An 11230-nucleotide genomic window follows, 5' to 3' on the forward strand; every position below is an offset into this window, starting at 1 on the left:
ATTATTTTTTTTACTTTTAGTCATATAACGCTGTTCAATCACATTTTATATGGACCACTATTACTTGGAAGTACAGCTATATTTACTGAAGTGAGATTAGGGGACAGGTTGGTTGAACCCTGCCTACTCACCTGCCTTCCTCTTTTTTTTTTAACCCTCCATTCTCCAGCAGCTGTTCTTGAGGGGAATTTGAGGAATCCCCGGGGTTCTAAGGAGTACAGTTTGAAAATGACTGCCTTACAGCAACTCTTGAGGTAGTAAGTCTGATACTATTTTCTATATTAGGTACTGAGACTCAGTTCATAGAAGTGAGTTAGTCAAGGTTTATTAGAACAAAATGCAAACCCAGGGATGATTAGACAGAATAAATGGTCATATGTGCCTTTGAATTATATTTGATATTGTCATAATTGTGTATTGTTTCATTGGTAATTGACTTTTTCATCTTAACCTTCCTTGTATTCATACAGGTTTTTGTAAGGCCAGCTTCCTTCCGTTACTGGAATTTGCCTATACTTCTGTACTAAGTTTTGACTTCTGTAGCATGGCTGATGTAGCCATCTTAGCTCGTCATCTTTTCATGTCAGAAGTCTTAGAGATTTGTGAAAGTGTACATAAGCTAATGGAAGAGAAGCAGCTAACAGTATATAAGAAGGGCGAAGTACAAACAGTTGCATCCACCCAGGACTTACCATTACAGAATGGAGGTCCAGCACCTTCCATGGCTAGCAATGAGGGAAGCACAACCACTTTATCCACGGACCTTGGGGATTGTGAAATTGTACTGTTGGTGAATGGAGAATTGCCAGGAGCTGAGCCCAATGGAGGGGTAGGACGACAGCCTGAGCCCCAGGTTTCTTCAGAGGCTGAAGCTGTCCAGTCGTCTGTAGGATGTGTAGCTGATTCCCATCCTGAAATGGGGTCTATCGATTTAACAAAAAACAACCAGATGGAACTAAAAACTTCAAACAACAGAGAAAATAACACAGTTTCTAATACATATCCTAAACTTTCAAAAGAGACTGTAATTAGTAGCTCACCAGAGGATAGTGATGTGGGAAATGATATATCTGCTGAGGATATTTGTGCCGAAGGCATTCCAAAACATACGCAGAATGTTGACCAGCCTTTAGAAGATCAGGAAAATCTAGTTCCATCAACAGCAAAGACAGACTTTGGCCCTGATGATGAAACTTACAGAAGCAGGCTTCGACAACGTTCTGTTAATGAAGGGGCATATATTCGACTACACAAGGGAATGGAGAAAAGGCTGCAGAAACGGAAAGCCATTCCCAAGTCAGCAGTTCAACAGGTATGATGCAAAAAGGGTAGACCTTTGTAGCTTTAGCTTTAGGTTAAAAGCATTCTATTGATGAACTTATGGCTATAGTGAAAATTATTTGGGAGGGGAGATGGGTGCAAGGTAGCAACTTAATGCTTTAAATGCCAGTGTTAATAAGATAATGTGAATGTGAAATCTTTTTGTTAGAAATTTATAGCATGAGTTTAAAAATTGAGTATGTTTACTTAGATTGTGATTTCTGTCTCTTACTAGGTGGCTCAGAAGTTAGTTCAAAGAGGCAAAAAAATGAAACAGCCAAAAAGAGATACTAAAGAGAACACCGAAGAAGCATCCCATAAATGTGGGGAATGTGGAATGGTTTTTCAGAGACGATATGCCCTTATAATGCACAAACTGAAACATGAAAGAGCTAGAGATTATAAATGTCCAGTAAGTATTTAGAAAGCTAATTGAAGATAACTCTAATCTTATGTAGAATCCAACTTACTGTTGTGTTGTCTTTTCACTTGTATTTCACTTGTCTTACATGGCCGTAAGAGTCATCTTCTGAGTTAAATGTGCATGTCATTTACTTGCCTTCCCAAAATATTCAGTGACTTATCTCTGCTTCCTCCTGATACCCTAGTAAAACAACAGTAAAAAGATCATTTTAAAAATGTAACTCATAAAAAGGCAGAAGATCTTAACAACTAAATTCTAGATATGAATAAATAGATGGAGTAACTTATTCAGCAGATTTGAAAGAATTCACTTCCAGGTTTTCAGTGGGGAAAGTTAAGAATCAACTCAAATTGTATTGTAGAACCACCAGAATGTCTCAGGAATTAGTGGTGCTAGCTGCCTTGAAAGTAGAGGCAATTAAATCACCACCGCTGCCCCCTTAGCCAAAAAAACCATCTTCTTTTTTTTTTTTTTTTTTTTTTAAAAGCCTACGGCACCCGGTATTCCCAGACAGTCTCGAAAAAACCATCTTCTACTCCTTGGAAAAGATAAGCTGGGAACGGTGGCTCATACCTGTAATGCCAGCACTCTGGGAGGCCAAGGCAGGTGGATCACCTGAGGTCGGGCGTTCAAGACCAGCCTGACTAACATGGAGAAACCCTGTCTCTACGAAAAAATACAAAATTAGCTGGGCGTGGTGGCACGTGCCTGTAATCCTAGCTACTCAGGAGGCTGAGGCAGGAGAATCGCTTGAACCCAGGAGGCTGAGGTTGCGGTAAGCTGAGATTGCGCCATTGCACTCCAGCCTGGGTAACAAGAGCTAAACTCCGTCTCAAGAAAAAAAAAGGAAAAGATAAAGCCATAACTCCACTGGGGAGTGCTATGTACAGTGAAGCTAAATGTGCAATACCTAAAAGGGGGAAAGGTAAAAGCATAAAAGCATACTGAATATTGTCTTTTTGGTTTGTTTGTTTTTTGGAGATGGAGTCTTGTTCTGTCACTCAGGCTAGAGTGCAATGGCATGATCTTGGCTCACTGCAACCCCCACCTCCCAGGTTCAGGTGACTCTTCTGCCTCAGCTAGCTCAGTATCTGGGACTACAGGCATGGGCTACCATGCTTGGCTGATTAGTTTGTATTTTTAGTAAAGACAAGTTTCACTATGTTGGCCAGGCTGGTGTCAAACTCTTGAACTCAAGTGATCCGTCTGCCTTGGCCTCCCCAAGGTCGGGGATACCACGCGTGAGCCACTGCACCCGGCCGAAGTTCGTTCTTTACTCAAGTCCTGGGATATAGGCATCCAGACATTAACTGTAAAGCAGCAGGATTTCTCAGAGATGAAAAATCTGAAGCCCAATAACAAAAGACCTAAAGATACTACTGACTAAAGCTCATGGTTAACAACAATCCCCTCCTCACTCAGGTGGAAATTCCGATGAATTATTTTTTTTTAAGAGATGGGGTTTCACTATGTTAACCAGGCTGGTTTCAAACAAACTCCTGACCTTGCAATCCACCTGCCTCAGCCTCCCAAAGTGCTGGGATTTACAGGCGTGAGCTACCACACCTGGCTCCAATGAATTTTTTAATGTTTCATTCTAAAATATGAACAGATATTAGGGACTATTAGACTCATGACAAAAGATTTCAAGAAAACAACTTTGGCTGGGCACAGTGGCTCATACCTATAATCTGAACATTTTGGGAGGCCGAGGCAGGTGGATTGCTTGAGCTCAAGAGTTTAAGACCAGCCTGGGCAACATGGTGAAACCCTGTCTCTAAATATAAAAATTAACTGGACATGGTGGCACACACCTGTAGTCCCAGCAACTTGTGGGGGGGCTGAGGTAGGAGGATGGCTTGAACCCAGGAGGTCAAGACTAAAGGGAGACAAGATTGCCCCACTACACTCTAGTCTGGGTGACAGAGTGAGACCCTGTCTCTTAAAAAAAAAAAAAAAAAAAAAGACAACTTTGAGGAACCCAAGACTAGCAAGAAAAAACTGAAAAAACCTCAAAGTATTTTATATAAGAGATAAATGAACAAATTATGTTTACAGAACAACTAGGTACTATGTTTTTGTTTTTTGTGTTTTCTTTGAAACAGAGTTTCATTCTTGTTGCCCAGGCTGGAGTGCGGTGGTGTGATCTCAGCTCACCGCAGCCTCCTCCTCCCAGGCTCAAGCAATTCTCCTGCCTCAGCCTCTTGAGTAGCTGAGATTACAGTCATGTGCCACCGTGCCTGGCTAATTTTGTATTTTTAGTAGAGACGGGGTTTCTTCTTGTTGGTCAGGCTGGTCTTTAATTACCGACGTCAAGTGATCCGTCCACCTCAGCTTCCAAAAGTGCCGGGATTACAGACATGAGCCACCACACCGGGCAGTACTATGTTTTTAAAAGGGCACATTGAGGCTGAGCATGGTGGCCTATTCCTATAATCTCAACACTTTGGGGGCAGAGGTGGATCACCTAAGCCCAGGAGTTCAAGACCAGGCAGTATAGCAAGACTCCATCTCTACCAAAAAAAAAAAATTTTTTTTTTTTTTTTTTTTTTTTTTTTTTTTTTTTTTTTTTTTTTTTTTTTTTTTGAGACAGAGTTTTGCTCTTGTTACCCAGGCTGGAGTGCAATGGCGCGATCTCGGCTCACTGCAACCTCCGCCTCCTGGGTTCAGGCAATTCTCCTGCCTCAGCCTCCTGAGTAGCTGGGATTACAGGCATGCGCCACCATGCCCAGCTAAAAAAAATGTTTTTAATAAAAGATCACATTGGCTGGTCCAAAGTTAGTGAGTTATCTCCATTGATTGTTCACAGTTACAGATCGAACTCCTTGTTTAACTCTTTACCCCCTTCTCACTACTGCACTTGACTAATGTTTAAAAAAAAAAAAAATATATATATATATATATATATATACACATATATACATATATATATATATATAAAGTTGTGTTAGTCAGGCACAGTGGCCCACACCGGTAGTCCCAGCACTTTGGGAGGCCAAGGCGGGCAGATCACAATGTCAAGAGATCGAGACCATCCTGGCCAACATGGTGAAATCCCATCTCTTGGAAAAATACATTAGCTGGGCATGGTGGTGCACACCTGTAGTCCCAGCTACTTGGGAGGCTGAGGCAGGAGAATTGCTTGAACCTGGGAGGCGGAGGTTGCAGTGAGCCGAGGTCGCACCACTGCACTACAGCCTGGCAACAGAGAGAGACTCCATCTCAAAAGAAAAAAAAAAGTTATTAGTATAAAGGACACATTAAAATAACTAAAGAGTTTTTTAGGAATAACACATATAGCATCATCTAAAAATCTCAGAAAAGTTGGGAAATAAACTAATGAAATATCCCAGAAAATAGCGCAAAAAGACAAGTTAGAAATGGAAGTGAAAAAAAAAATCATAGGATTTGTCTAAGATATTCAGTATACAATTATTATTTTCAAACAACATGGAAAACATTAATAAAAATTTCAGAACTTAAGGATAGAAGTTTTTGTGTTAAAGTAGTACACTGAATGCCCAGAACAGTGGATGAAAATAAAACTATTAAAGTACATTATAAAATTTCAGAATAAGGGACAAAAGTAAAATAAATTGCCAGAGGAAAGACAAAAACGTTGTCAGTCTCAAAAAGAATGAGAATCAGAATGGCTTTAGGCTTTTCAACAACAGCAACAGAAACTAGAAGACAAAGCTACAATGTGTTTAAAATCTAAAGAGAAATGATTTCTGGCTTGAAATCTTACAGCCAATCAGTCAAACTTTTAATTACTTACGTTGGTAGAATAAGAATATTTCAGACATGCCAGGTCTCTAAAGTATTACTACCCAAATTTTCTCAAGAAGCTATTGACATATGTTTCACTAAAATGAGCAAGACATGGTAAATGGAAAACGTGGTGTTCAATTCAACAGAGTCCTAGAGGATTCATTAGGAAAATAGTGAAGGGAGATCCCAGGATGAAGCTATGTACCAGGCACTGGGAACAATTAGCCCCAGGACATAATTTTTTTTTTTTTTTTTTTTTTAGACAGGGTCTTGCTCTGTTACCCAGGCTAGAGTACAACGACGCTATCAGTGCTCACTGCAGCTTCCACATCCCAGGCTCAAATGATCCTCCTGTCTTAGCCTCCCAAATAGATGGGACCACAGGCATGCACCACCATGCTCGGCTAATTTTTGTATTTTTTTGTAGAGACGGTTTTACTATGTTGCCCAGGCTGGTCTCAAACTCCTGGACTCAAGTGATCCGCCCTCTTCAGCCTCCCAAAATACTAGGGTTACAGGCATAAGCCACCATGCCCAGCCCAGGACATAATGGTTTGAAGAGATTTCCAAAAAGGTGATGGGTTTTAAATCTCCTCCCAGTACAGTTGGGGGCAGGGTTTGGCAAATTAGTAAGTGCAAAGAGAATTAAGTAAAACAAAAAGCAAGAAAGGAAAAAGAATTATAGTGTACTGTATGTGGCCCAGTGGTAATAATATTTATATCCAAAAATGCAAGCCTCAAAATTGGTCTACTCAAGAATATGATATAACAGTATTGATAAAGAGGAGTAATGGAAATCATTTACGTGTCTAAGTAGGGAGTAGGGGAGTGAAAATGCGAATCAACTTCCATTATGTATGTAACATAGAGTTACAAAGAGAAGCATTGAGGGCTTCATCCAAGCACAACTGCAATTAAAAACAAAGTCAAAGATAACTCTAGAAGCAAAATATAGTGGCGATGATTGGCCAGGAGACCAGTTTTACTTGTTTTAAAAAATAGGTTTTGAAGAGGGTAAGCATATATAACTTTGATTTTAAAATGAACAAAACTTTTGTGAATCTTCAACTATGAGATAAAATCCAAGGACCATTAATCATAGCCTTATATTTCTATTTCCAGGCCCTACTTCTATTCCACATGACAGCTATTAATACTCATACTAATGATAGTATTCTTTTTTTTAACCATTCCTGTAAGACCTATTTGAAGCCCAACCTTCTTGATACTTCACTTTTTTTAACATATAAGTCTTGTGCTGTTGAGGTTAGGTGATCGAGACCATCCTAGCCAACATGGTGAAACCCCACCTCTACTAACAATACAAAAATTAGCTGGGCGTGGTGGCACACGCCTGTAGTCCCAGCTACTCTGGAGACTGAGGCAGGGGAATCGCTTGAATCTGGGAGGCGGAGGTTGCAGTGAGCTGAGATCACGCCACTGCACTCCATCCAGCCTGGGACAGAGTGAGACTGTGTCTCAAAAAAATAAAAAATGTCTTCCAACTATTTCAGCTTTAAAAAAAAAAAAAGAAAAGAAAAATAAGAAATGACCAGGCGAGGTGGCTCATGCCTATAATCCCAGCACTTTGGGAGGCCAGGGTGGCTGGATCATGACGTCAGGAGTTCGAGACCAGCCTGGCCAACATAGTGAAACCCCATCTCTACTAATAATACAAAAAATTAGCCAGATGTGATCGCAGGCACCTGTAATCCTAGCTACTCAGGAGGCTGAAGCAGGAGAATTGCTTGAACCAGGAGGCAGAAGTTGCCGTGAGCCCAGACTGTGCCACAGCACTCCAGCCTGGGCAACAGAGTGAGACTCCATCTCAAAATAATAGTAAAAATAAAATAAAATTTAAGAAAACAAATATCTTGTACTGTCATCAGACTTCAGCCTCTCCAGAATAGGACTTGAGTCTTATCCCTTTTGTCTTTATAATCTAGTACCTATTGTTTTTTTACATACATGTGTTTATTTATTTATATAATTGTAACAAAAACAAAGTTCAAATATGAGTTGAGTTTCATTTAACATTTTGTAATGATAATACAGTTAATGAGAATTTTGTTTCCTTTTCTTTTAGTTGTGTAAAAAGCAGTTTCAGTACAGTGCTTCCTTGCGAGCACACCTTATTCGTCATACCAGAAAAGATGCACCCTCTTCATCTTCATCCAATTCCACATCTAATGAAGCATCAGGAACATCATCTGAGAAGGGCAGAACCAAACGGGAATTTATATGTTCCATATGTGGAAGAACATTACCTAAATTATACTCTCTTCGAATACATATGTTAAAGCACACAGGTGTAAAGCCACATGCATGCCAGGTAAAGCTATGACATTTATTTTGCTATTTAAAGAACATTAGAACTTAACTATGGGCGCCAGAGACTGGTGGGATAAGTATTCTCAAGTCACTCATATTTGTAAAATGTCAGGGAAATGTATTACTTTTTTAATGCCTAGATCAAAGGTGATTCCCTATCATCATACATTTTTAATTTGCTCTCTGAAGTTGTAATTTAAATCTATTTAAGATGTTTGTGAAAACTTACTAGGGTCCAGAGAATGTATAGGGTAAAAAACCAATTTATCCTTCCAGCCATTCCTTAATCTTCAACAGGACCAACCTGGACTGGAAAGGAACCCATGGCTTTAACAAATCTCTATGGTCCATAAAAGTTCTGCCTATGCTGTGTTCTTCTCTAGAGCTAAGGATTGAAAGTACCTAAATGCCAGGCCGGGAGCAGTGGCTCACACCTGTAATCCCAGCACTCTGGGAGGCCAAGGCAGGTGGATCACAAGGTCAAGAGTTTGAGACCAGCCTGGCCAACGTGGTGAAACGCCATCTTTACTAAAAATCAAAAAACAAAATACTAGCTGGGCATGGTGTCGGATGCCTATAATCCTCAGCTACTTGGGAGGCTGAGGCAGGAGAATCGCTTGAATCTGGAAGGCGGAGGTTGCAGTGAGCTGAGATTGTACCACTGCACTCCAGCCTGGGCAACAGAGCAAGAATCTGTAAAAAAAAAAAAAAAAAAAAGGCACCTAACTGCCAAATCAGGAATCCTGTAATTAGCTGCTTCGGGCTGTTTGGAACAGTGAAAAATTTCCAGTAGCACTTGTAACCTTATATATGAGTATGACTCAGTTTGGGTTTTTTCTGTCTGTTTTGAGACAATGTATTGCTCTATCACCCAGGCTGGATTGTAATGGCATGATCACAGCTTACTGTGGCCTCCACCTCCCAGAGGCTTAAACCATCCTTCCACCTCAGCCTCCCAAGTAGATGGGATTACAGGTGTGCACCACCACACCTGGCTAATTTTTTTTTTATATATTTTGTGGAGATGGGATCTCACTCTCTTGCCCAGGCTGGCCTCAAACTCCTGGGCTCAACTAGTGTTCCTGCCTCAGGCTCCCAAAATACTGGAATTATAGGTGTGAGCCACTAGGCCAGGCCTGGTGGCTCACACCTGTAATCCCAGCACTTTGGGTGGCCGAGGCAGGCAGATCACCTGAGGTTGAGAGTTTGAGACAAACCTGACCAACATGGAGAAACCTCATTTCTACTAAAAATACAAAATTAGCCGGATATGGTGTCCTGTCTGAAATCCCAGCTACTCAGGAAGCTGAGGCAGGAGAGTCACTGGAACCTGCGAGGCCCAAGTTGCAGTGAGCCAAGATTGCACCATTGCACTCCAGCCTGGGTAATGAGAACAAAACTCTGACTTAAAAAGTTTTGGAACCAATGAGATTTTTTCTTTCTTTTTTTATTTTAATAATTTTCAAGCCGGGTGTGGTGGCTCACGCCTGTAATCCAAGCACTTTGGAGGCCAAGGCGGGTGGATCACCTGAGGTCGGGAGTTCAAGACCAGCCTGACCAACATGGTGAAACCCCATCTTAAAAAAATAATAATAGGCCGGGCGCGGTGGCTCAAGCCTGTAATCCCAGCACTTTGGGAGGCCGAGGCAGGTGGATCACGAGGTCAAGAGATCGAGACCATCCTGGTCAACATGGTGAAACCCCGTCTCTACCAAAAATACAAAAAATTAGCTGGGCATGGTGGTGCGTGCCTGTAATCCCAGCTACTCAGGAGGCTGAGGCAGGAGAATTGCCTGAACCCAGGAGGTGGAGGTTGCGGTGAGCCGAGATCGCGCCATTGCACTCCAGCCTGGGTAACATGAGTGAAACTCCGTCTCAAAAAAATAATAATAATTTTCGAGGAACAGGTGGTGTGTGATTACATGCATAAGTTTTTTAGTGATGATTTCTGAAATTTTGGTGTACCCATCACCTGAGCAGTATACACTGTACCTGGTGATGTAGTCTTTTATGCCTCACTCCCAACTCACCATTTCCCCCTTATTCATAGCTTAGTTCTCACTTATAAGTGAGAACATACGATGTTTGGTTTTCCATTCCTGAGTTGTTACTTCACTTAGAGTAATGGTCTCCAAACGTTATAACCTGGGAGGCAGAGGTTGCAGTGAGCCAAGACTGCACTCGTGTGTGTGTGTGTGTGTGTGTGTGTGTGTATACACACACACACGCACCCATATATACCACATTTTCTTTATCTGCTTGTTGAATTATGGACATTTGAGCTGGTTTCATATTTTTGCAACTGTGAATTGTGCTGATGTAAACATACATGTGCACGTACCTTTTTCATATATCAATGAGATTTTTTAAAGACAAGGTCTTTCCTGTTCTGTTGCCCAGGTCAGAGTACAGTGGCATTATCTTAACTCACAGTAAACTCAAACCCCTGATTTCAAGCAGTCCTCCCGTATCAGCCACCCAAGCAGCGAGGACTTCAAGTGCATGCCACCACACCCACCTAACTTTTTTCTTTTTTTTTTTTTCAGTTTTTGTAGGGTCTTGCTATATTGCCCAGGCTGGTCTTGAACTTCTGGTCTCAAGCTCTTCTTCCATCTTGGCCTACCAAAGTGCTGGGATTATAGGGGATTATAGGCAAGAGCCACTACACTTGGCCTCCAATGAGTTGTTTTATATTTCTCTCTTTTTTGTACCCTTTTATTATATTAGAGAATGAGGTGGACCCTCATGTACCCTTCACCCAACTTCAGTAGTTACCAGCTCGTGGTCACATGTGTTTTATGTATACTCTTTTTTTTGGACACAGTTTCACTCTTGTTACCCAGACTGGAGTGCAATGGCATGATCTCAGCTTGCTGCAACCTCTGCCTCCTGGGTTCAAGCAATTCTCCTGCCTCACCCTCGCGAGTAGTTGGGATTACAGGCATGTGCCACCATGCCCTGCTAATTTTGTATTTTTAATAGAGACTGGGTTTCTCCATGTTGTTCAGGCTGGTCTTGAACCTCCAACCTCAGGTGATCCACCTGCCTCAGCCTCCCAAAGTGCCGGGGTTACAGGCATGAGCCACCACCCCGACCTTGTGTATACTCTTATTGATTACCCTACTCCCACATCCCCTCTCCCCCGCCAGTTATGAAGCCAAGTCCTAAGGATCACTTTATTTATAAATGTATGTATGTATGTATGTATTTTTATTTATTTATTTTTGAGACACATTCTTGCTCTGTCACCCAGGCTGGAGTGTGGTAGTGTGATCTTGGCTCACTGCAACCTCCACCTCCTGGGTTCAAGCAAGTCTCCTGCCTGAGACTCCCGAGTAGCTGGGATTACAGGCACCTGTCACCATACCTGGCTTTTTTTTTTTT

At 41.5% G+C, this 11230-nt stretch overlaps 1 protein-coding gene across 1 annotated transcript in view; it reads left to right on the forward strand.

Annotated features, from left to right (window-relative positions):
- Positions 1 to 11230, forward strand: part of ZBTB11 (zinc finger and BTB domain containing 11) — a 33867-nt gene that overhangs the window by 15538 nt on the left and 7099 nt on the right. Inside the window, exons 4-6 of the mRNA XM_017504338.2 lie at positions 471 to 1312; positions 1556 to 1732; positions 7602 to 7847. Of these exons, the coding sequence (XP_017359827.1) occupies positions 471 to 1312; positions 1556 to 1732; positions 7602 to 7847 (1265 nt within the window). The remainder of the gene's footprint in view (positions 1 to 470; positions 1313 to 1555; positions 1733 to 7601; positions 7848 to 11230) is intronic.

The sequence above is a fragment of the Cebus imitator genome, unplaced genomic scaffold, assembly GCF_001604975.1.
Source record: "Cebus imitator isolate Cc_AM_T3 unplaced genomic scaffold, Cebus_imitator-1.0 Scaffold321, whole genome shotgun sequence".
In the NCBI taxonomy this organism is placed as follows: Eukaryota; Metazoa; Chordata; class Mammalia; order Primates; family Cebidae; genus Cebus; species Cebus imitator.